This window comes from Phascolarctos cinereus, unplaced genomic scaffold (genome assembly GCF_003287225.1).
Source record: "Phascolarctos cinereus isolate Bilbo 61053 unplaced genomic scaffold, phaCin_HiC Scaffold_2;HRSCAF=192, whole genome shotgun sequence".
Taxonomy (NCBI): domain Eukaryota; kingdom Metazoa; phylum Chordata; class Mammalia; order Diprotodontia; family Phascolarctidae; genus Phascolarctos; species Phascolarctos cinereus.
In genome coordinates, this window is record NW_027555625.1 from 240,395,829 (window position 1) to 240,422,055 (window position 26,227).

General features: G+C 44.9%; 1 protein-coding gene across 1 annotated transcript in view; it reads left to right on the forward strand.

The window, feature by feature from the left end:
• Positions 1–3,612: 3,612 nt before the first annotated feature.
• The window catches only part of RBM38 (RNA binding motif protein 38), a 32,170-nt gene continuing 9,555 nt past the window's right edge, over positions 3,613–26,227 (forward strand). The window contains exons 1-3 of the mRNA XM_020981444.2: positions 3,613–4,111; positions 5,428–5,551; positions 6,298–6,352. Coding sequence (XP_020837103.1) covers positions 3,887–4,111; positions 5,428–5,551; positions 6,298–6,352 — 404 coding nt within the window. The 5' untranslated portion in view covers positions 3,613–3,886. The remainder of the gene's footprint in view (positions 4,112–5,427; positions 5,552–6,297; positions 6,353–26,227) is intronic.

The following is a 26,227-nucleotide window of genomic DNA, read 5'->3' on the forward strand; positions in this document are numbered from 1 at the left end:
AGTTCAAAGAGGCTCCTCTCCAACGGGTTGGCCAAGAAACAAGTGATTTTTTTTCCTATCCATGGCAGTTCTGGAAGACTGAGCACTAAAAGACAGAGGAGGAAGTGCTTATGCTGGAGGGAATAACCATATCAATGAAACTGCAGATGATTCAAAGACCAAAGCATCATCAGTACCTTATATTTATAGTATACCCAAGTTAATGAATTTTCAAAGATGATAAAATGCATGACTAGCAAACAACACCGAACACACTTGGATTTTTCCTTGGTTTTCTGATAACCCTTCAGGATGTCAGAGGCCTCGTGGGTCACTGTTACAGACTGTATGGCTGCAGACAAAAAACAGGATTATTTGAACTTCCTGGTAGATGTTCAGATTGTGCAAGGACAGGTGCTGACTACATAGCATGTCTGAATCTGAGCAGCAGCCAATGTCATGATGACTACAGAGTTTCTTTGCTTGGGATGGATGTTGTTCAACGCATGGTCACTGAGTTTTCTTCAGGGAGCTCCCTCCTCCTTGAGGTGACTATTGTGGTGATTCATAACTATCCTGACTGGCAGATGTCTAGATTGAATGTATCCTGCAGCATCTCTGATCAAAGCAAATCATTGTGGTTAAGGGATTATCAAACTGATGTGGCCATTAGCCAGTTTTCAATTTAGATGGACCATATAGATTAGCTGGAGGAGGTACCCATGGAAATAGAATGGGACTTAGAAGACCTGAGTGCCATTCTGGCCCTGCCACTTGCTGTGGGATATTAGATAAGTCACTGGGCAGCACAGTAGATAGAACGCTGGGCTGGGAATCAGGAAGACTTGAGTTCAAATGTGACCTCAGACACTGTGTGAACCTAGGCAAGACTTTTAGGCTTTGCCTCAGTTTCACTGCAAAATGGGGTATGTAATAACACCAACTCCCACAGTTGTTAAGAGGATGAAATGGTATAAAGTACCTGGTACCTAGTAGTTACCTAATAAATGTTCTTTTCCTTCCTTCTCTGGGCTTCACATTTCTCACATGCAAAATGGGAAATGAACTAGAGCTGGAAGGGTCCTCAGAGGTCCTCCCATGCAAAGCCCTTATTTTGTGGGTGAACTTTGATCCAGTATTTGAATTCAGGTCTCATGACTCTGGAGCATCGAGGTAGCAGCTGTGGATAGAGAGCGTTGGGCCTGGAGTCTGGGAAGACTCTTCCTAAGTTCCAATCTGGCCTCAAACACTTGTGACCCTGGGCAAGTCACTTAACCTTGTTTGCCTGTTTCCTCATCTGTCAAATGCATTGAAGAATGAAGTCCCACGAAGTCCTATGACTTCAAATGCAGTTGGAAAGTTCAAGTATTCTTTATATTTCATGGCACTGATCTCTAGTTTTCTTCCAACTCTGGCATTGTGTGATTACATTAAAAATACAAAAGCTGGGTGTAGACTATGCCTAACAGGATGCTAGGTTTATCGGGCTGGTTCCTTGTCTGTCCCTTACAGTATGTGTGAACTTGAGCAAATCACTTCCAGTTCCTGGGTGGCATTTTCCCCCTCTGTAAAATGAGATGAGACAGTGGTGCATCCAATTATATAATCTCTAACGTTTCTTCCTCTTTCTATTCTATGATCCTCTGAATGGCAGTTTTCTTAAAAACAAAACAAACAAAAAACATCACTTTTCTAAGGAGAAGTAAGAATAGGTTGAGCTCTAGGGCAGCTTACAGAAATTGTGTGCCTCCCCAGCTCAATCACTGAAAAACGTCAGATTCCCTAACTTTCTGCCCAATTTCCTGCTCTGTCTGGGGAAGGGGGGTGGGGTGAAGGGGGGGCGGAGAGGCTGAAAAGGGAGGGAAGGTGTCTGTGCCTCTCATTTTCATCAGTCCCTTTGTTATCTATATCTTCCCTCATCCCACACCCCCTTCACATCTTTTCCCCCTCCCCGTTGTCTAGTCAAGGGGTCAAGTCCCAGGCTATATTACCCTAGACTCCTCACCACTGTTTCTTTCTCTCAACCCTACTTCCTGGGGTACAGGCCCTCATTGTACCCAAACATCTGAATTAAAAGTACATGGAAAGACGAATTAGAAAGTACCTCTCTTGTACCGCGTCCCCCCCCCCCCTTAAAGACTTTTTCTCAAGCAAGCTCCAAGGGCACAAACTTTTTTGTTTTGTTTTGTTTTGCAAACGTTCATTTCTTAGGCAAATGACTCCGGTTACCCAGAGCAAATCAACTCAGAGCCCGCGCGGCTCCGGCCCTGGGCTCTTTTGCATGTCTCGGAGCTGGCAAGGGCCCGGGCATCAGCCGAGGCTCCTGGGACTTGTAGTCTGCTGCGAGAGTTGGCTTCTCCGGCTCGCCGACGGTGCTCCTTGAGCGAGGCGCTTGGCGATCTGCGTGAACTCGGGCTGGGGTAGCGAAGCGGGGATTATGGCTGGAGGTCCGGGAATCTCACCATGTCATCTGCAGGCCCGTGCCTACGCCCGGGTTTCGCGCTGATTGTAGCAGGCAAAGCATTTGCAAATTACCTCATCCATGTCCCTGACGCAGAACATAACTCTCATTTCAAAAGCAATTTAAGGTTTACATAGTCCTTACCGTGACACAGTCAGGGCAAACTCTTTTTTCCTTCTTTCCTTTCTTTCTCTTTCCTCCTTATATTGAGCATTAGGGCTATCTGTGTATGTGTATCACGTCTCTCTCTCTCTCTCTCTCTCTCTCTCTCTCTCTCTCTCTCTCTCTCTCTCTCTCTCTCTCTCTCTCTCTCTCTGTTTTAGATCTGTGTATGTGTATCACCTTCCTTTCTCTACTTTCTGCATTAGAGCCGTGTATGTCTATCTTCTTTTTCTTTTGTTCTTATATCATTAGAGCATCTTTTTTCTTTCTTTTCCTTCCTTCCTTCCTTCCTTCCTTCCTTCCTTCCTTCCTTCCTTCCTTCCTTCCTTCCTTCCTTCCTTCCTTCCTTCCTTCCTTCCTTCCTTCCTTCCTTCCTTCCTTCCTTCCTTCCTTCCTTCCTTCCTTCCTTCCTTCCTCTTCCATCTCTGTATGTGTATCTTTCATCTGTGTATGTCGGATAAGGCTCTTTATTTTAACTTGGACTAAGAAGACCCGAGTTCCAGGCCTATTTCTGCTACTTGTAATCCGCTAGTTACACAGGATGGTCCAAAAATGCACTAAGACTTTTGGGGCATTCTCTGTGCTTCAGTTTCCTTCTCTGTAAAACGAAGGTGTCTGACTGAGGAGAGGATCTCTGAAGCCCCTTACAATGCTAAATTCTATGACTCCAAATTTGGGAAATCCCTTCCTTCGGAAACCTAAGTCTCTTCCACTTTCCCGCAGACTTTTATTTTTCATTCATCACTTGCACCGGATCCAGAACTGCAAAAATCCCACCTTTACCTTGTGTCCTAGAAAGCCGGGTTCTCTGGACCGGTTTAGGTTGGGTTGGACGGGACAGGAACGGCAGGGCAGGGCTGGGCTGGGTCAGGGACTACGTTTCCCAGCGATCGCTGCGCCCGGGGGCGTGCTGGAGGCGGGACGAGGGCGGGTCCGAGGGCGGGAGGGGGCGGTGCTGCCTACAAAGAGCCGGGGCTGCAGCCGGGGTGGCGATTCCCCAGACGCTCTAGGTCTGTGCGCGCGGGTTGCGCCGGTGCTCTGGGCTTCTCTCTTCTACTCCTTGCTGTGCGCGCCTGGGGCCCCTTGCACCACCTGCTTCTCACCTCCCCGATGCGCTGAACTTGGAGTAAACAGTCGGATTTTCCCTGTATCTTGAACAGGAAGGAGATCCACTTCGAGGGAGCAGTTTTTTTGGGAGGAAGAGGTGGTAGGCGCGCACGCCTCGCCCGAGCGCGGCTTCTCCGGGGCCCCCGGGCTCCGTCTGGCCGCGCGGCCCCGGCGCGGATGCTCCTCCAACAGGCGCCGTGCTCGCTGAGCAGCGGGCGGCCCCCGGCCGGCACCATGCACACCCTCCAGAAGGATACCACGTTCACCAAGATCTTCGTCGGGGGACTGCCCTACCACACCACTGACTCCTCCTTAAGGAAGTACTTCGAGGGCTTCGGGGACATCGAGGAGGCTGTGGTCATCACCGACCGCCAGACGGGCAAGTCCCGGGGCTACGGCTTTGTAAGTGACCCCGCACCCCGGCTAAGCACCAAGTCCTCTCCCCCCCCCCCCGCCTCCCTTGGAAGCGGAAAACTTTAGAGGTTGGAAGTGATCAAGCTGTCTGCTGGTTCTCCCCATCCCGACCTCCCCGGTCGCACGTGCCTTTCCTCTAGGGCTGAACTCTAGAAGGTTTTAAATAAATTAATTAATATATTTGTATTCTCTGCCATTTGCCAGGGTGTTGGCATCCTCATCGTAGTACCTGTCAGCAGAACTGGGCCTCCCAGTCTCTCTCTCTTCCCTCCTACTTTCCTCCCCCACCCCTCCCCCCTTCTTCTCCCCTCCTCTTCCCTCCCCCACCATCTTATCTGTAACCTTTCAGCTGGAGTTGCTGTTTGCGTCTGTGTAAACTAGTGAGCCGTTCAGTCTTCCATCTCTGAACTCGGCTCAGACCCCAGCTTTTCAACCGTCCCCTCCTCCCACTCCCCCGCCCCCCATGGTGCCTCTCCCCCACTGAGCATATACATAGCCCAACCACTAGGCACACTGAGACCCTCCCTGTGGCTCCTTATCCGGAGAGCACGGTATCTTCCCGGGTTCTCTGCACCTGCAGGTGGCTCACAACACATTTTCATTTCAGAACTCTTGCAGGAGAAAGTTTAAAAAAAAATCTTATATGTAGTCTCCCCTTCTTATCCTAAATCTTCAAGAGGCCCTTGGAGGGAGAGGGAAGAGTTGTCACCTCTCTGTCGTCTACTCCAGTGTTCTCTCCTAGAGAACCTGCAAATGAAAGGACACCGTGTTCAAATTTATCCTTGATTCCTAAGCCTTCCTCCTGAGTATTCTGTGACACCATGTTTTGCTAGCAAGCCTATCCCTCCCAGTGGGAGAAGTTAGGGAGACTTGGTGGGATGGAGCAACCTCTGACTTGAGTCTGGAGCCCTTTGCTTGACCGACTTTGGTGTCTTTCCTTCTCACTTATTATTTATGATGCTTTTGAAAGTTTCAGATCTACCTAAAATGCTTGCCCCACTGGTGCCTCTTGCTACATAATCAACAAAGGTGCTTTGTTGCGATTGTTATCCCTCTTTGAGTGATTTTCTTTTCTTTTTGCACCGTGGGCACTGCTCAGTGGCAGTGAGGAAAGTCAGAGAACTATCCCAGGGGGCATTGGGTAAAGCAGATGTGGAAAGGAAAAACACCCTGAGCTCCCTTTGGAGTGATCTTCCTCCTTCCTTGCTTACTCATTCTGCTTGAGAGTGAATATTAAGATGGGAGGATTAAATTTATAGACCCTCTGTGGATAAGACCCTTGAGAACTCATGTGCTTCTTCTAGGTTACAATGGCAGACCGGGCTGCAGCAGAGAGAGCTTGTAAAGACCCCAACCCCATCATAGATGGCCGGAAAGCAAATGTTAATTTGGCATATCTGGGAGCCAAGCCAAGGAGTATTCACACTGGTGAGAGCAACAACCTTGGTTTGTTTTTTTCCTCCATCTTTTCTCTGCTCACATTATTATATTCAGTGTACTTATTGATGGTGGAGTACAAAATGCATGTTCATCGGCCCGGCCTTATCCTGTCGTTGAACAAGCTGTTGTCGGTTATTAAGTGTTCCACAATGTCATTACTTTGGTGTTGGTGCTCAGGTCAGAGTTAGGAATTTGGTTTGAAAGAGGTGAGCCCCACATCTAGGAAGGGTCTACTGGGGCCAGAACAAAACCTGTGCCGAAGATACAATGGTAGTTCTTTTAGGGGAGCAGCATGAAAGAAGAGATCTAGATTCTTAGGAGCCATGGGACTGTAGGTCAGTTCTCTGAGTCTTAGTTTCCTTAACAATTAAAAGGGGGAAAATAATTCCCCTGCCTGCTCCATTGGGCAGAATGTGTTATAGAAATGTGAGTGGTTATTGTTATTGTCCTCCAGAGCTGTGTCACTTCCTCTAGAAAACCAAAAGAGAAAGGAGAGAGAATTTTTATACCTACCTCTGCAGCTGAATAGTGAGTGTGACCTGCTCTGCCTAGAGGAGGACCGTGACTGGATTGGGACCTTGTCTGGATCCCTCTTTTGAGCTGAGAGATGCGTGTTAAAAAATGACTCATGCATGTGACAGCTTGCACTTTAGTGGTTATATACACACATGTGCAAACAACCCATTAATTGCCCTCAGTATTTCCTCTTACACTTCCAACATATTGTTTTTTAGGTTTTACAATTGGTGTTCAGCAGTTGCACCCTGCTTTTATCCAGAGGTCTTATGGGTAAGTGAATATGGCTTTTTTAATGTGGTTGGGGGGAATGGGAGGAGAGAATAATTCTTGGAGGGTAGGAACAAGTCCATTAGCTTCTTGTTTTTTTTTTTTTTTAAAGAAGGCAGCAATCCATTTGTCCTAAAATTCTCCAGCCCAAATAGTACATTTGTATTCTGGCTTTACTGTGGTTCAAAAGCCATATTCTCTCGTCTTATTCCTAAACTACCTTACCCCATGTACAAAAGAAATAAGACCATTTTCTCAAGGATTCAGAAACTTGAAACTATGAGAACTAGGGAGGAAAAACCCAGGCAGTGCCCAGGATCATGAAAATAGAGTCCTTCATGGTCAGAAGTGCCACTAGCATGTGTGACTGAAGGCTAGCCACACCCCCAGAGTCTTTTTAGGGCAGCCTAGCACAGGTTCTCATGCTCAAGGAGATGACAGACTACACATGAAGCCAAGGCTGATAGCAAATGAAAGGAACATTAGGTCAGAAATTGATTTTGGCCAGATGTTGTACAGAGACTGAATCCCCAGTGCAAGGGGGCCTATTGTCTGTCCCCTTTCAATAGCGGATCCCATCCCTGCTCAGCCCTCATTCTGTACATCTAATAGGGTCTGGCAGCTGTTTGGAAAAAAGGACGAGTGTACTTCAAGAGAATAATAGACCCTGTCATACCACTTTCATTCAAGTGCCCAATGATTGATGTAGGTCTCTTTGTACCATTGGAGAAAAAGAATATTGATAGGGGTTTTCTTTTTTGAGGGATGTTGGTTGTGGGGGGTGGGGTCAAGGCTTACAGAGCAATATAGGCCCTTTTTTGTGAGCACTAGGTTACCTTTCTCTAATTGAGTCCATGTATCATCTCCTTGGAAAAATAATTGACATTCCAGTTCCCATTGAATCAGGGGTGTTCATACTGGGTCATATTGGGAAGAAGAGTTCATCCAGTTTAGTTGATACCTAAACTGAGAGCTTCTACTTGAAGACCTTTTATAACAGGGAGCTCATTACATCTTCCTTCTAGATCATAGTGTTATATGCCACCCCAGGGCATGTATGCCATATGTTATATACCACCCCTGGCATATAACACTTACAGTGGTCTAGAAAGGAAATAGGTTGGATGGACGGGGCTGGGGTCAAGACAATGCTGGATTGTGGAAGGAGCCCTAGCTAGACCTTCAATCAGGATTTCAGTCTGGCTCAACTGGTGAGTCATTTAACCTCTAAACCTCAGTTTCCTCATCTGTAAAGTTGGAGACAATAATTCTTTCCCTACCTGTCTCCCAGGGCTATATGAGGATTAAAAGAGGTGAAGGATGTGAAAGTGCTGGACCAGCCTGAAGGATCGTTATTATGAATTGGAGGGGGGGAGGCTGAGGGAGCCACCAAATGCTTTTCATTATATGTAATCCAGGCAGAAAGCCCTTTCTTTGCTCCTGTGTGTTTCTGATCATGGCAGCCTAGGCTCACAGTTCTGTCCTTAGGTAACCAAGGGTGGAAAAAGTAGGTGACAGATTTAACCTTGTGTAATTGTGCAGGTGACTGTTGATTTGTTTTTGTTCCCATCCTCTGGCACCGGCATTTTGTTACTAATTCATAGGCAGTTGCTGTTTGCTGCATATGACAACATGGACTCTAAATTATATATTAGTTGCCAAGGGACAATAAGGAGAGGAGTGAATTTGAAGAGGAGGATTGAGCATCGAGTAGGTGGATGGGGAATCAGCTGGCTCTGTATTTGCAAGGATCAGTAAACTCAGGAATTGGGCTGCCTTCTGCTCTGGTGCTTTTCTCAGTTGCTGAAAGTACAGTTAGCTAGAGGGTGGGGAGAGGGAGAGTGCGTGTGTCTGTCCGTGTGACCCTGAGCTGCTAATAGCTCCATGCCTGGTTTCCTAGGCAAGCAGTCAGGTGTTTGCTCGCTGAGCCCGAAGAGTTCGGCCGTCAGCGCCCTTTTTGTCTTTCCCCAAACAATTGGGGAAAGGGAAGCAGTCTGACTCAGCTTTGCTTTTGTCTGCCTGGAAAAGCCACATGCAAAATGAGAAGGTCTGATAATTTGGTGATTGGTGTGGGGGTGAGGGGTGGCTTGGCATCGGGGCAGTCTGGGCTGCCCTGCCAACAAGTGAAAAAGCCGCCCCCAGCTGCCCCTTGCACTGGGTGCCTCTCAGATCAACTTTTCAGTCTCTCGCCTGAGTTAAGTAGAACACATTAATAATACATTTCAGAGAATCCTGGGATTTTTCTTTAAAGACTCTGGTGCTTTTTCTTTTGTTGTATGGGTATGGGTCAGTTCATTCCATGAACATTTATTAAGCATCTGTTATATGTGTATATGGGTTGCATACGTAAAAATATATGTATGTTGTATGTATGTATATACACAAATTAGGGTTCAAAGACAAAACAAAAAACAAAACTTCTACTCTCAATGAGCTTCTTATGGGGTAGGGAATAGCCATCTATATGGCACCTACTATGTGGCAGGCACTGTGCTAAGTGCTTTTTGCAAACAGTATCTCATTTGCTCCTCACAACAACCCTGGGAGGTAGATGCTGTTATTTTCTCCATTTTACAGTTGAGGAAACTGAGCAAACAGATATTAAGTGACTTTCTGAGGGTCACACTGTTAGTACTGAGGCAAGGTTTGAACTCAGGTCTTTCTAACCCCTGGTCCAGTGTTTAACCCACCGAGACACCAGACCCCTCTAATAAAGAGATATAACTTTAGAGATTCAGTATGGTATGGCAGAAATGATGGTGGCTTTGGAGTCAGATGATCTGGGAATAAATGTAGTCAAAGTAACATAAGAAAATTGGAGGAAAGAGGGAGCAGTAACAGCTAGGGGAATCAGAGAAGGCTTCTTGGAAGAAGGTGGCATTTGAATAGAACTCAAGGAAAGTCAGTTTCTGAAAGTTGGCAGTGAGAGGGTACATTCTAGGCACTGGGGACAGCTTTTGTCAAGCTGTGGAGTCAGGAGATAGTTCAGTGACTAGTTAGTAGTCCAGTTTGCCTGAGAGTCCTCAAAGGGAAAGAATGTGAAATAAGGTTGGAGCTGGGTAGAAGTTTACATTTATGCATATACATGCTGCCTTTCCCCCAAAATAGAATGCTAGCTCCATGAGGACAGGAACTATTTCATTTTTGTTTTTATAGCTCTCATGCTTCACGTAGGTACTTGTTGAATTGATTCTACAGGTCCTTTTAAAAATTAAATTTTCTGTTTCAGTTAACTAGAATTCACCTTCTTACCCTTTCCCCTTCCCCACCTCCCCCATTGAAAAAGGAAGAAAAACAGAGCCCTTGTAACAGATATGTCTAGTTAAGCAATACATATTCCCCCATTGTCCAAAAAATATGTCTCTCCCTGTACTCTGAGTCCTTTGCCTCCTATAGGAAGTGCTTTAAGCCTGTGTGTGTAACCACACCAGCTGCCCGTCTGTTATCTTTTATTCTCACTTCATGACCAGCTTACCTTCTTTTCTGATCATATATTTCTTGAAGGATTTCTTTTTTTCTGACTTTATTTTTTTAACTTTATTAATTTATTTTGATTTATCAACAATCACTTCCATAAGCTTTTGAGTTTTACATTTTTTTCCCCCTCCCTCCCTCCGTATCTCCTTCCCCAAGACAGCTCGCAATCTGATGTAGGCTATACATATACATTCCTATTAAACATATTTTCACGTTAGTCATGTTGTAAGTAAGAATTAGAATCAATAGGAGGAACTGCCAGAAAGAGGAAACAAAATAAAACAGAAGAAAAAAATAGCAAATAGCATGCTTCGATCTGCATTCAAACTCCATAGTTCTTTCTTTGGATGTGGATAGCATTTTCCATCATGAGGCCTTTGGAGATGTCTTAGATCCTTGTATTGCTGGGAATAGCTAAGTCTATCAATATTAGTCTTTGCACAACATGGCTGTGACTGTGTACAACATTCTCCTGGCTTTTGAATGATATTTGTTATACCACTTCTTGTTCATAAGTCATTGTATTATGGCTGTAGGTAGTTATAATAAAAAATATACATAAGTACATCAAGGAGGTACAAAGCTGAGGTCTGAATGGCAAAGCGTTATTATCTAGGGTAGGGATTCTTAACTTGCCATTAAGATTTCAGAGGGTCCATGAACGTGAATGGGGGTGGGTTGGGAAGTACATCTTTATTATGTGCCAGGCATAAAGTGCTAGGGATAAAGATACATTGCAAAAACAAAGATAAGCCCTGCCCTCCCGGGAGTTTACAATCTAATGAGGGAAGACAACACACACAAAAGGGAGCTGGGGGCGAGGGGAGGGACTGAGGTGGCAAAAATACCTGGTGAATTTTGAAGTATGGAAAGTCAGAATGAAGGTTGGCTAGCATGTGCCCCAGGACTCTCAGGAACTCACCAATGGGAGAAGGGGGTTGGCAGAGCTGAAAGGATTCCAGGGTGAAAAAGCTTCAGGGACTGATGAATTTCCAGGGTGAGATTATAGATGAGGTGTGCTGTCTGGAAAGTTATACAGCTGGGAGGGTAATGAAGATTGGCCATCCCTTGGACCCTCCCTAAAAAAGGAGGCCTTAGGAGGAACTCGTCTGTGAGAAAAGGGGGCTGCAGGCATAGCAGAAGAAAATGTAGCGAAATCCTTCAGTTATGATTTCTTTTAAAAAAATCACAATTTTTTACCAGATGCCTCTTTCCTCCTTCCCCTCCCCCCCAAAGGTTGAGAATTCTTCCTCTGATAAAGGCATCAAGGAAGGTTTACTGTAGAAGGTGGTATTTAAGTTGGGTAGGAGTTAGTAGGATAGGTGATCTCTTTACAACAGAAAAAAAAAATTTTTTAACATGTAGATCACAACCCTCTGATCAGCAGCTTCATGGTACAGTGGAAAATGTACTGACTTTGGCGTTGAGGCCCTGGGTTCAGATCTTACCTCTGACACTAATTGTGTGACCTCCTAAGCTGCTTTGCCTCCCTGGGTCTCAGTTTCCTCAGTTGTAAAATGAAAATAGGTGGTAGTCTATAAGGTCCTTTTCGGTTCCAGATCTGTGACTCTGTGATCACAAAAGATTCAACAGTAGTTAAGAAGACCTTGCAAAGTATTCAGGGTTTTGTTTTTGTTGTAGTTGTTCATTTGTTTTTAAAGCTAGAAGGGACCTTTTGAGATTATGTAATCAGACTCCCTCATTTTATAGGCAGGAGGCTAAATCCCAGCAGGCTTAGTGTCTTGCCCCAGGTCACATGGATAATCTACCAAGCTCTAAATTGGCTTTTCATTTTTTCACTTTTTGAAGAGATCTGTAGGATATAACTGCCAGTGATACTTAATTGCAGATATTTCTGGGGTGAAAGCCTAGGAGTTTAGAGCATCTCTGAGCGGAATAGCAGGAGTGGGGCTGGGTGATGGGGATGGTTCTAAGACCACAGAGAGTGTAGGATACTGGCCAGCAGGTTCCTCTTTGCCATTTTCATGGAATGAAAAAAATCAGAGAAGTCCAAGGCTCCCTGAGTGAGGTAATCACCCAGGCGAGGGCTGCAGTTGGCTTAGGCCTAGTCCAGGTGTATCAGCAGTCAGCGACAAAGGGCATGAGCATCTAGAGCATGAGGTCTGTTTTTGGCCTGGACGCTCCTGGAAAAATACCTTTGTGGATGTTTTCTCCAAAAAGTGCCATCCTGCCCCTGAGGGTCTGGGAAGCTTTTCCCAGCTCTGAAGCCAGCAGCGATCCCCCTGGATCTTATATTGAGGGGCCGGGTGGGGGGAGGGGGGTAGAAGCAGGATATGGAGCAACTTTTAGGAGCCGAGGGCCTTTCCTTCCTCCTTGCTGCTTCTCCTTAGAAGCTACTCCCTTGGAGTAGAAAGGAGAAAAATAAAGATAGAAGGAAATCAACTTTTATCTCTCTTTTGTGGTGACACTTTCAAACAGTCACATGGGTTGTTTTTACTTTCAGGATGCCTTTGACAAGTGGCGTCCTTGTACCCTCTTTCCCCGCCTCTTCTCCTCCCACTGCAGCCCCCCCGTTTCCTGTTTTACAGCTTATCCGAAGCAAAGGTGGGGGTCCAGGGGCACAGCTCTTCTCCATCAGGAGCCACCCTTGGGGGCAGCCTCACCCTGCACCTGTTGTTTGCCAGGCCCAGTAACAGAAGAGAGGGTTCCTCCCCCCCCTGCCCCTTTCTTTTGCAGTTATTTTCAGCAGTATTTTCCAAGGGCTTGTTCCCAAGCCTAGGCCCCTCCCATTCCCCTACTGGCCTACACGCTTGCCATTTAGAAATATTTCCTCTTATGCTGGGTGTGAAAGAACACCCAGGCCTGAAGCTCCAGGAGGCTCTCTTTTCAGCCTGGCCTTAGACACGCAAAGTATGGAGTTTGATTTGGATGCTCTGCCTACGGGGTGTTGGAGGGAGCCACTTTGCGTTCAGGCACCATTGGGCACCGGCAACAGATGGCAAACCCATCAGCCATACCGCCTTGTTCCCACCAGACCCTAGAGAGTAAAATCTTGGCACAGGCCACTTGGAGCTCACTTGTCACAGCTGAGGCTGTGGGTGATGGGTAGAGGGCACTGTGAGGGGTGAAGGGACCAGAGCCAGAGAGGCTCTGAGGACAAAATAAGCCGCTGAAAATGGGTATTTTAGAGATGGAAGGATGTCTTTGGAATTAGGGTTAGGGTTAGTTACAGGTTAAGATATCACAGGGAAGCTATCCCGGGTAATTAGGGAATAGGTCATTGGGAAGATATCATAGGATATCCTTGAATTTTGAGCTGGTTGGGACCTTAGAGATCTGATAGCTGGGGGCCTCTGGTTCTAAATGTGTTGTTTTCTGGGTGGTGGTGGTTGTTTTTAACTACAACATTGCCACAAACTGTTGTGGCCAATCCATTTTATTGGTTGTTGCCTCTGATGTGATGCCTGGGACCTGGTGGGGAGGGGGTCCTTTACTTAGCCCTGTGGTTCTCGTAGGGCAGCTGGCCCCCACCTGATCCTGTCCATGAGCTGCATCCCTGCCATGAGGTGGGAGGAACTGCCCAGTCCCTGGCAGGATCAGTGTGGACAGCCCTCCCAACCTTTTCCCATTTAAGGCAGACCTAGAAATCTGTTGAGACAGATGAAGAGGTCTCCATTCAGCCTGTCTGTACCCCATCCCCCACATAGGCAGACACACACACACACACACACACACACACACACATGCACACACACACATGTGCGTACACACACATGCATGCGCATACATGCACACGTGTGTGTGTGTGTGTGTGTGTATGTATGTGTATTCTATTACATTTGTTTAACAGATGAATGAAAACCTATGTGCCATTCACTGAGGCAGCTAGGTTATACAATGGATAGAGCACTGTACCTGGAGTCAAGAAGCCCTGAGTTCAAATCCAACTTCAGACAATAACGTGTGACCCTGGGCAAGTCACTTAAATTCTGTTTGCCTCAGTTTCTTCAACTGTAAATTGGGGATAATAATCGCACCTGCCTCCCAGGGTTGTCATGAGGGTCAAGTGAGATAATATTTGTAAAAAGCACTTAGCACTGCCTAGCTTTTTAATGGCAACAACACACAAAGGGAAAGGGTGGCCAGGAAGAGGCCCTTTGTCCAAAAAGATCCAGAGAAGGGGAGTGGGACCTTAGGGGAGAAGACTGATATATCCCACCCAAGAACAAGGCAAAATTGATGTGATCGTGATTCCTAAAGTGAGGAGCTGGGGGGAGGGGCAGAGAAGATGAGAAGGCTGGAGAGTTAGGAATGAAGTGAAGCTTGGCTGGGACTTTGTCTGAAAGGAGAGGAAGCCACCAGTGAGGAGAGCCAGGGCCTTGAGGATGAAGTGTGGCCCTCTTATAGCTTGTCAGAACCTTTCACAGACATTGGGTCTGTGACTCTTACAGTAAACCTTTCCCCCAAAACAAAAAATAGTAACAATTACAATAAATATTTATAAATAACCAACAAGAAATCTGTGAATCTTACAATACGTCTGTTAGGGAGGGTAGGACTTAGGGCTGTCTCCATTTCACAGAGTATAATATACATCCGTATATACATACATAATACATATCTATCTAGATACAGATATAGGTAAGTGAATAGATGGATGGATAGCTATAGATAGAGGCAGCTAAGTGGTGTAGCAGCTAGAGTAATGGGCCTGAAATCAGGAAGATCTGAGGTCAGATCTCCCCTCAGACACTTACTAGCTTTGTGACCCTGGGCAAATCACTTCATCTCTGTTTGTCTCAGTTTCCTCAACTATAAAATGGAGATAATAGGAGCACCTCTATCCCAGGATTGTTAAGGAGTCTCAAATGTAAAGTACTTAGCACAGCACCTAGCACACAGATGTGGGTTCTGTTCCCTTCCAATAACCAGGAAGTATTTATTGGTGGGAAACAGGATGGTGCAATAGAAAAGCACTGGATTTGGAGTCAAAGGACCTGGGTTCAAGTCCTGACTGAGGCACAGTGATGATGCTGTTATTATTATTAAGTGGAATTATTTATTTGTTCTTGTTTAATTCAGGAGGTGGGCTGGGGGGGTATAGAAGAAACATTATAATAACTCACATTTCTATTTTTCAAAGGTTGACAAAGCAGTTTTCCTCATTGCAATTCTGAGGGGTGGTGTAAGTCCAGGAGGGGTACGCATGTTTTACAGATGAGGCATTTGAATTGTAGAGATGTTGGCCTTTGCCCAGAGTCATGCGTTTTGTAATTATTGCAGCTGAGATTCAAACTTAAGTCCTCTGATTCTGTGTCCAGGATTCTGTCTATGGTACCAAATTTCCTCTCTAAGTCTTGACCATTACGAATTTAAAATTCACTGGGAGAGGCGAGATGGGCCGCCATTTATTGGGAATGTTGTGGGGCACATTTGTTTTTGAGGACGGACTGCACGAACTCTGACATTCTTCTCAACTCTGAAGTTCTGTGACTCATGATACAATATCAAACAGTGTGAAATAGGGTATGTCAAATTTATCAGGTGCCGTCTGTGTGCCGGGCACCGTGCTAAGCCTGTAAAGTGCTTTGCAAACATCAAAGGGCTATGTAAATGCTAGCTGTGAGTGTTACTAAATCCTTTACCTATATCTATTTATCATCCATCTATCAGAGCAGTGGGCGTTCAGAGGGAGTTACTGAGAAATGGAAGAACAGAGAGGTTAAAATATCTTGACCTAAGGTCCTACAGTTGATTTAGGAAGAGGATTTGTTACTTCACCTTGTGTGGGATAGCTGTCTTCAAGTATGTAAAAGGCCATCATGTTCCCCCAGCCCCACTTCCCGATCTTCCCTTTTCCAAGCTCAACATTCCCACTTCCTTCAACGTCACCCCATAAGATAGGATCTTGAGGCCTTTCACCATCCTCTTCCTGGATGCTCTTCAGTCCATCCATTGTCTTTACTAAAATGAAGCTCAGTACTCCCAGTGGGATCTGACCAGGCCACCTTCCCGATCCTGGCCCTTATCCCCTTCTAAACGCAGCCCAATGTTGAGTTAGCTTTACTGCTGCCAAATCCACTGTTGACTCACATAGAGCTTTGCACGCCACTCCACTCCAAGGTAGTTTTAGATGAACCATTTAGCTACATACACACCCTGTGAGATTGATTTTTGAACCCAAGTATGACTTTACATTTGTCTCTATTAAATTTCATCTTAGAGTCCGAGCTTATCAAGACCTTCTTGACTCCCGGCCTCCAGTGTGTTGGGTAGTACTGTTTTAAGTTAATGTCCTGTACAATTCTGATAAGTATATAAGCATGCCATTTATGGCTTAATCTAAGTCATCGATAGAAATGTTAAAAGGCATGGATTTCTGGGACACAGCACTGGAAACTTCCTTCAAAGCTGACTTTTTGTTTGTTTGTTTGGTATCAGGAGCCTCCCAGTGAGGAAATTCTCTTGTTTTTGTTTTCATTGAGTTGTTTCAATCGTGTTTGGCTCTTTGTGACCCCATTGAGGGTTTTCTTGGCAGAGATACTGGAGTGGGTTATTGTTTCCTTCTCCAGATAATCTTACAGATGAGGAAACTGAGGCAGACAGGGTTAAGTGACTTGCTCAGGTTACGCTGCTAGTAAGTATCTGAGGCCAGATTTGAACTCAGAAAGAGGAGTCTTCCTGACCCACACTCTATCCACTGCACCAACTTTTAACAATGCTAATAGGCACCTATTCTGTGATTTAGTTTTTAGTTGTCTAGGGTGCCTGGAGAACTGAGAGGTTAAGTAATTCATCCAGGGTCATATGGCCAGGATGTGTCAGAGGTAGGATCCGAACCCAAGTCTTTCTGTCTCAGAGGCCAGCTCTCTATCTACTGCACCACACTGCCTTTCTTTCCAAGGTTTTATCACACCACTAATGACAGCTTTTGGGGGGGTCCTGTCATAAGGCCAGTTTGGAATCTACGTAAGTGTACTGAATTTAACTTATCTCCCCGTTTTCTACAATAGCTTTGTTAGATGCTTTGCTGAAATCTAGGAAAACTGATGTTTTCCCCTGATGGACTAGTCAAGTAACCATGTCAGAAATGGAAATGACCTTATCTTGATCAAGTCATGTTGACTCTTTGTGACATATCTAGGCATGGGAGAGTGGGTGGGGGACGGGGTAGAACTGGGCATCCTTGGTGGTGGTAGTGGGGGTGGGGGAGGTCCTATGCTTCTTTATATTTATTGAGACTGTACCTATTGTTGGCATTCAGAGAAGAGGTAATGAGGAAATTGAGGCACAGTACTTTCTGTGCCAAGTACTAGGGATACAAAAAAAGGTGAAAGCAGTCCCTTTGCTCAAAGAGCTCACATTCTAATGAAGGGGACAACTTACATAGTAAGTTACTGATGGAACCCAGATCAGGCCATACAACCCTGACTTGGCCCTTGGGTTCCTCAGACCCGTATTCAAGACTGTAGTTTCTGTTTCTCCTTGGTCTTCAGAACGCTTCACCTCTGCTTGCCCAGACAGCCATCCAGCAGCCCATGTCCCCAGGGGCTTTAGAAAAGTGAAATGAGTTCATCTGACTGTGTATATATGTGTAAGGCTGTTTTGCATTTTAAGAGACGAGTATTATTTTTGCTTTGATGGAGCTATTTTTTGCTCAGTGTTGCACTTCTTGGTCATTGTGATACTGTCGTGGACTCTTCCTCTGGGGTTCTAGCTGAAGTCTCAGAGGTCTGTCTGATTCCTCTGGTTTAATAGCAGCAGTGATCTCTCACCTTTGTCTAGATATATTACCCCATTTATTCCTTCTTTCAAAAAGATGAATGTTAGCCTCATCTGGCGAGAGGAAACTGAGACACAGAGAGTTTGTGACTTGCCTGAGGTCACACGATTAGTTGGGGTTTCTAACCACTAAGGCATTGCTCTTTCCATCGTATGACACTACTTTGATCCCAGTCATTTTATCGGGCTTTTTCTTAGCCAAAAGATCATGTTTCTACATCTGTCTTCGGTATGGATTAGTGGGAAGGAAGAGGAAACACAGACGGGGAGGAAGTACACTGATGTTGGGTTTATTTATTTTTTGTTTGGTTGGTTTTTATTTGGGGGGGTGTATGAAGGTAAACCCAAGATGCTTTTGTCTGTACTTTGTTTGAATTGAGTAAGGTATCTAGTTGTCACGAAAAGAAAATGACATTCCTTCGCCCTCCATCAGTGGCCTTGGTGAGGTGACTTCCCAAGAAGGCTCTGGCCCTACACATTCAGGAAGAAGTGAGGATTTGAACCTCCAGCATCTTTTCCGTTGTATTGTACTCAGTTTCCAGGGTGATGGACTATGTAGCTCTCTTGTTGCCTGGAGCAGAACAAGGGAGGAGGGCAGGGTTAGCTCTGTATTTGAGCTGTGTGGCTCACAGGATCACGCCCCTTCTCATGACATTGTTCAGGTCAGACTGTTAGCAAGACAACTCCATAGTAGTTTGGTGTGGCTTCCTATATTTTCTTAGCCGTAAGTGATCCTCGTGACCAGAGGAATGCAGAAGATTCCTTTAGAAACCCCCCAGTGCTTTCCCAAGGTCCAACAAAAGACGGTCAAGTACATAAGGCTTACTTTTTTCTACTTGTCTGAGTTTGAGTAGCTTCTGTGGATTATTGATGCTGGACCCTTCTCCCTGTTAATTTACAGCACCATCTGCCCACTTAAACATCTGTCCTCTGCCCATCTGTGTTGGTTTATCCCCTAAGGGGGATGACTTCCTTCTAATAAGTAGTGTTGTAGAGCAATCTGCAGACTTTGTTTGGACCCAGATCAACACATTCCTTAAGCCTGCCCTTAACTTGGCAAAGGAGAAATAAAAAGTTTTCTCTAGGGAGTGACCAAGAACACAGAGAAATCTCCTAATTGGCAAATAAGTTCTCAACCAAAACTTCCTGGCAGGTTACCTGCTAGGTCACAGCAATGATGGGGAAGAGATTGTATTTGTAGGTAACTTTTAGTTTGGGGAGAGGGGAGCCTTATTAGAAAAATTAATTTTGCTGAATTATTGGGTTGATTTCTGAGTTGTCCTTGCCCCTTTCTTGGGGCCTAACGCAGTGACGTTGGGAGAATGATTTGCTTGGACTTGTCAATTCTTTTTTAGGCCCCAGAGAATAGAGAGACAGCTATGGTAGCCCTAGGGTAGGGGTCAGGACATCTGGGTCCCTACCTCAGCCCTGTTGCTTTGTGCCAGTGGCCTCGTGTCTGAGCCTCAGTTTCTTCATCATGAAAGGTGTTGGATTAAATGATCTGTAAGGTCCTTTCCAGCTCTAAATCCTATGATCTTTTAAGTTTCTTGGTCCATCCCATAGCCATGACCTGAGTCCTGAACGACTCATGCTGAGACTATACTGACCTGTCAGGGATCCAAAGGGAATTCATGGGGCTTTGTGGTTAACTCCTTAGATTTCCTTAAACCACTTTGTGGGATCCAAATGTCAGTTGTCATAAATTTTCACTGCCGGAGGGTACCTTAGGAACATCATGGTGAAGTGAAGGGGCACAGCATTCAGCATCAGAAGACCTGGGTTCGAATCTCGTCTCTTGTGTTAGGACCTTGGGGTTTAATCATTTCCTTTTTGGGCCTTAGGGTGTTCATTTGTAAAATGAAGGAGTTAGGTTAGACATAATCTCCTTTTTACAAAACTTGTGATCAAGTCCAATGTACCCCTGCCCTTTTGCTGTATAGAAAGGAAAATGGAAACCAGAGTTCTCTGGTGACATAGCAATAGAGTCCTATTTGGCCCTCCTCTCTCCTCAACCCCACATTTTCCAGGACATCTGCTAGCTTATAATGCTAGAGCGTTCTAGTGATGGTCTGTTTGTCGAAGGGTTTGGCTGAAGCTTGGTTCAGAGGGTGATTTTCTCCATTGGTTCAGAGTTGGGGCTTCCCATCCACCCAGATGCCTCTGCCTGAGGAAGAGAGAAGTCATGTTCTGTAGCCCAAGCCTGATGGGTAGAGTTGAATTGTTATGCGTTATTCAGGCACTATAGAAGCCTGTCATCATATCCGGACCATTACGTAGCAACCTAGATGTCACCGGAGGTGGAATGTGCCAAACCGCCAACACGTTCCTCTAGCCTGAGCAGGGAGAATGTGAAGTATTTGGAATCACACTTATTTACTTAAAGCAGTCTCTTTTGAGCAGCGCCATTCTGGAAGCCAAGTTCCTCTGACGGGCGTCCAGGGTGTGCATGCCTTTGCCAATGAACATAAAGGACTTTGTTTCCCTGTCTCCCGAATGGAGGTCATTGCCAGGGGGTGGCATTTGTCTGTTGGATGTTGTGCCATTTCCAAGAGGCCTTTGCATCCGAGTGCTTGAAAGATCGGAAAATGGACATTTCTGAGCTCAACATCTCTAGAGTAGGCGGTACACAGAGCAACCCAGCCTCATCTCATGCTCCCCATTTCCCAAATGCCAGTCATTCCCATGACTTGGGGAGGGCTTATATTAATTTATTAAAAGGGTGTCCAAGTATCCAGAAGTTTCAAACCCAAGTGGTTAGAGTTTTTTTTTCTTTGAACCTATTGGATTCATGTGGTAGGAATTTCCCATCCTTCTTTCAAATAAATGTCATTTTTTTTCCTCCATTGTGTGGTTGTGTTCTTGTTCTCTCTCTCTTGACCCTCTCTTTCTCTTCCCTTTTCCCTCTGCCTTTCCTCCTCCTCCTCCTCCTCCTCCTCCTCCTCCTCTTCCTCCTCTCTCCTCTTCTTCTTCTTCTTCTTCTTCTTCTTCTTCTTCTTCTTCTTCTCTCTCTCTCTCTCTCTCTCTCTCTCTCTCTCTCTCTCTCTCTCTCTCTCTCTTCTTCTCTCTCCCTCTCTCCCCTCTATCTCTCCCTCTCCCATTCCTTCTCCCTCCTTCCTTCCCCTTTTATCTCTCTTCCTTTCTCCTTTCTTCTCTTCCCTTTCCTCCCATGGGTTGAGTGATTTAATTGTCATCACTATGCAGATGACTCACAGATCCACATATCCAGCCCTAACCTCTCTCCTGGGTTCCAGGCCCTCATCAATAACTGCCTGCTGGCTATTTTCAGATGGATTTTTGTAGGCATGTCAGTCTCCTGAAGATCAAGCTAGAGGAACTAGGGATGTTTAACTTGGGGAAGAGAAGCCTGCAATGGTGTGGGGGTTGGGAGTGGGGGGAGAAGGGTTTGACGATAGATTGATTCAGGAATTTGAAGGACTGTCATGTTGATCTTTTTAGCCTCAGAAAACAAAACAAGGATCAGTGGAGTGGAGGTTATTACGAAGAGCATAATTTGATCTTGATGTCAGGAAAAACTTCCTCACAAGTGGAGCCTTTCCAAAGTGGCATGGGTCCCCATGGGAGATGGCAGATTCCCCTTCTTTGGAGGCCTTTTAGCAGAGATTGGATGAATGCTTATTGGCTATGTTATATTGACTGTTACTTTGGGGTATAGGTTGAACTAGTTAATTGCTGAGGTCCCTTTCAATTTTTAAAATTCTGTAATACTTGAAACAAATCTCATTATCTTACGTTTCCTAAATCTACCCTTCCTACCAGTGTTTTTCTTTCAGGTGAGGATACCACAGTCATTCTACTTATCCAGGTTCAAAACCATTGACGTCGTTCTTGATTCTTTGGTCTCCCTCGCTACCCCCTCCCCAATATTCAGTCTGTTGCCTTGCCTCATTAATTCTGTTTTCATAACATCTTTTGAATCTGCTCCCTTCTCTCTGATTGCATCTTCATCACCTCTCGCCTGAGCTATTACAGTAGCATCCTGGTAGGACTCTTGGTATCTAATGCGTCTTCTCTCTCATCCATTTTCTATACACCTGTCAAAAAAAAATCTTGAAGTGTTGGCATGAACATGTCATCATGGTGCTCATGAGCCTTTAGCAGTTTCTTGCCCTTGACTATAGTACAGATGCCTTACCCTGGCAACAAAGCCCCCATGGTATTGCTCCCAGCTGCCTGTCGGGCCTATTTCATGTTATTATTCTCTTGTATACATTTGACATCCAACAGAAGAGGCCTGCTCGATGTTCCCTAAACTTGATATTTCATCTCTTTGTGATTTTGCCAAGAATCCCTAGTTTCATCCAAGGCCAATCTCACATTTTACCTCCTATGGGAAACCTTTTCTGATCTCCCTAATACTTAGTGCTCTGTCCCTCCTCAAATTTTCCTGTATTGTATCAATCATATTAAGCACCACTATGTGTTAGGTGCTGGGGATATGAGTAAGATGAACGAAACAACCATTTCCACCTCGCTGCTTCTCCCATTCTTTGGCTAAATCTGTCCTCCAAAAAACTAACTTGCTTTTGTGTGAGAGGACATTATTCTAAGTCATCAGTTCTCCTCTTATACTTCACACATCTGATGCAAAATAGCATCCCCCACGTGCTCAGCAGCTGTGGATGACAGTCCATTAGTCCTAGCCTCTCTCTTTCCCCTTTTTAGAAAAAAGCTTCTTGGTTTTAGGCAACAGTGCAACTGACTGGGAGGGGTTAGATACAATCTTTATCAGATTAATCAGGAGGGTGCATGTTATGATCTTCAAGTCTGTGAGAAAAGGCAGAGCTCTCTTTAATTGCCATCCATTGGAAATGAAATCTATAGCTACTCTGGTGTTTACCAGGAAAGGGAAAGGCATGTATGATATAGAACCATAGAATTTCTGAGTTAGAAGTGACCTTATAGATCACTGAGGAAACCGAGATCTAGAAAGAGGTGGCCATTCATTAAGGTGCTGGTGAATTAGAGGTGGAGCTAAGCCTAAAACCCAGGTCTTTGGACTCCTAGTTCCCACTGTCCAGAATGGAAAGGAAAGCCCCGTATGTAATGGAAAGAGGGCTGTGTTTGTTCAGTGAGATGTGGATTCAAGCCCTATCTCTGTTGGTACTTTGCTTCATGATCTTGGACAAGTCCTAACCTTTCTTATCTCCCTTTTCCAGGTGAGGAAACCGATGCTAAACATGTACTTCCTGCTTTACAGGGTTGTCTCTTGGAGCGTCCTTTGTAAATTGTAAAGTCCTATATCATCATGATTAGTTGTTCCTTATTACTTTTGTGATGGCATCTGAGTAACCCTGTGCTTTGGGGTAGCCTCTGTTCTGAGGCTGTGATTCCCAGGCTCTGCTTTGGGAGTCAAGTACAGACATTTGTTGTTCGTGGTCCCCGGTGGGAGCCCTCTGAGTTCCACTCAGGTTTGATATATGTCCCAGCCAAAGCTTAGTCATTGGGAATCCCCCAAGCTGCCCTTCCCCACCGCTGTTCACACGCGGACTCACATTGCCTAATTACTCTTCTTTCCCCTGACAGAGCAGTCTTTTGGCTTTTAATCAAATCTGCAAATATTGAATCATCTGCTTGGGTGAGCCCTGGTGCTACAAAGAGGTCTGAGATAAAGTTGGCCCTCATAATGAATACTGTAGAAATTAATGATAATATCCCTGATTTCTGTAGTCTTTTAAAAGGTCTGTAAAATGGGGTTTCTTTGCAACAACTCTAAATTAAGCAGTATAAGTTATTACTTCCTTAAATGTAAGCTATATATTTAACGGATATAGAAATTTGGGGAGGTTCAGAGAGGTTGAGTAATTTGGCCAAAGTTTTGTTGTTTGGTTTTTTTAATAGTACTTTTTAATTGCCAAGGTGCTTTTTCTGTACATTATCTGGTTTGGCTTTTCACAACAGCCCTGTAAGGAAAGTTCTACAGATCATTTTAGAAGTCGGGATACTGAGGCTTAGGGAGGGAAGTGATGTACCCAGGATCATCTAGCTAGAAGATGATACAGCAAGGATTTAAACTGGTCTTAGGACTCCAAAGCCATTGCTTTTCCCACAGCATTACAGGTAGGGCCAGGACTGTGCTCAGTGTAGAATATGGTAAAAGTCAAGCAAGTTACAAACTATGAGTGGTGGCTAGTTCAGAGGAGAGGAGAGATTCCTGTGAGCTCAGAAAGTCAAGGAAGACAATATGGAAGTGTCAGGAGGTGAACTCTGGACCTTCAAGAATGGGTAGGGTTCAGATAAGTGGTCAGGGGGAATTAATTTGTGAAGTGGGGCACTGAGAGGGTGGATGCAAAAGATGTGTTTGAGATACTGTGGGAGCATCGAGGTGCTGCAATGGATAGAGCACTGGCCCTGGGGTCAGGAGGATCTGAGTTCAAATGCACCCTCAAACACTTAGTAGCTGTGTGACTTTGGGGCAAGTCACTTAACCCCAATTGCTTTTCCCAGAAAAGTCCAGCCTGACTGTGTTTGTATGGTGATGGTGGTTAAATTTGTGGAGGAAGAAGGGCAGATATTGGAGGGCCTTGAATGCCAGGCTAAGGAATTTATGCTCTACTAAGCAGGATTAGGGAATCAATGAAGTTAATGCCTGATCTGTAGTGTGACTCTAGTTTAGGTTCCAAAGGATTTAATTTAATTTTTGGAGGGGGCCAGGCAGTGGGGTTAAGTGACTTTCCCAGAGTCACACAGCTAGTAAGTGTCAAGTGTCTGAGACCGAATTTGAACTCGGGTCTTCCTGATTCCAGGGCTGGTGCTCTATCCACAGAGCCACCTAGCTGCCCCAGGATTAAATTTTATTGTGGGTCAGAGGAACAATGGTCACTTAGAAATGTAGAGTAATTGACTTCCTCTGAATAATTCTATCAGCATCTCTAAGCTTGGTTTTGGGAACAATGCTACACTTTGTAGTATGTCTGGAGAGGTCTGTATTTGAGTCCTGCTTGTGACACTTGGCCTGGTTTCCAGAACTATACAATGTGAATGATAATACAAGTGGTCATCCATTCTCTGCCTGAGGACCTCTAATTAAAGGGAACCCAGCACCTCTCAGGGGGGCATGCTCAAATAGAGGCTGGACTGCCACTCAGCTATGTTATGGGAGGGGTTCCTTCTGGGTATGGATTGGACTGGCTGGCTGCTGAATGTCAAATTCTGCAACCAATAGTATCTATTGTGTAAGGGGGTTGTGAGGATCAGAGAGACTGTACAAAAAACATTTTGTAAAGCCTAAAACTCTATATAATTGTCAATCCTTTTAAACTCCGTGGCCATGACTTTTCATTTCTTACCCATTTGGACGACGAAATAATCATTAATCAGCAGATGTTCAATTTGTCCTTGATCTCAGGTGACTTGATACTGGCATTGAATAGATGTTGGAATCTTATATTAGGGAATACTATTGACGGGAAGAATATCAGCTGATTCCTCCACGGATAGCCAGTAGGTTACGTCTTAAAGTTTTATCAGTGCTTTTTGTTTTTACATCAGTCATTGCCAGATACACTTACACACACACACACACACACACACACACACACACCCTCTCTCTCTCTCAGTGAGACTTCCCTTGTCATAAAGAAGATCAGCTAAATAGGACCAGTGAGCACAATGGTCCTGACATATAGTATACATGCCTGTAATTTGCTGAACTCTCTACCAAAAGAAGAGTGGTACATTTCCTCATCTCTTCTCTGGGACTAAGACTGGCTGCTAAAGTTCTACTTTGTTTTAGTGGGTTTTTATGGTGTGTTTTTTTTTGGGAGATGTTATTGTGGTCATTGTATTAAATACCTTTTCACAGTGGATGGAGAGCTAACCTCTGAACCAGGAAGACCCTGGGTTCAAGTCTTGCTTCAGGTATGGACTGGCTTTATGATCCTGGGCAAGGACTTAACCTCCTACTGCCCTGAACAGCTCTCTAAGATATCTGTAGCCTACAGAGGGTTAGAGATCTTCATTGGTACAGGTGTTTTCCTTACCAGGAATTCCTTAAACGATTGAAATGACAGGACCAAACTTGGAAAACAATTGTCTATATCATTTTCTTAGTTATTTTCACTTCACCCTAGCGGATAACTTCTTCACTTTGGTGGTGCCCATTTCTCTGATACTTGGTTAAGATTTCAGGGGACAAAAGGAACTTTGTAACCTGGACTCTGAAGTAGGAACTGCCCATCACTGGGTGTCTGGTAGGCCATGGCCACACTGAGCCGTACAGAGCTCAGTCCAAAGTGACTGAAACCAAACTGGTCTAGGGACAGGCAGAATTAAAGCTGTATTTAAAAATAAATGATTCTAGATTACTTTCAAATATATAACATCTAAGCTAAAGGCTAAACAAAGTGTTGTTGAATGGAAGTTGTAGAGGACCTGCTTTAATAAATTATTTCATTACCTTCCAAAGAGCCTTGATTTCAGTGCTACCTCTCCAGTGCCTATCAAAGTCTTTCTGCACTGTTCCATGACTTGCCATCGTTAAAATAAATCATCAGCTGGGGGCTGATGGTCTAGTGAGGAGCCCCTCCCATTTTGTTAGGCTTTGTCACCAAATCTAATAGCATTTTCTTGGCCCTCCTACTTTTTGGCCTCTCCACAGCCTTTTGACTTGACCTGTATAGTCTCTCCTCTGTAGGTTTT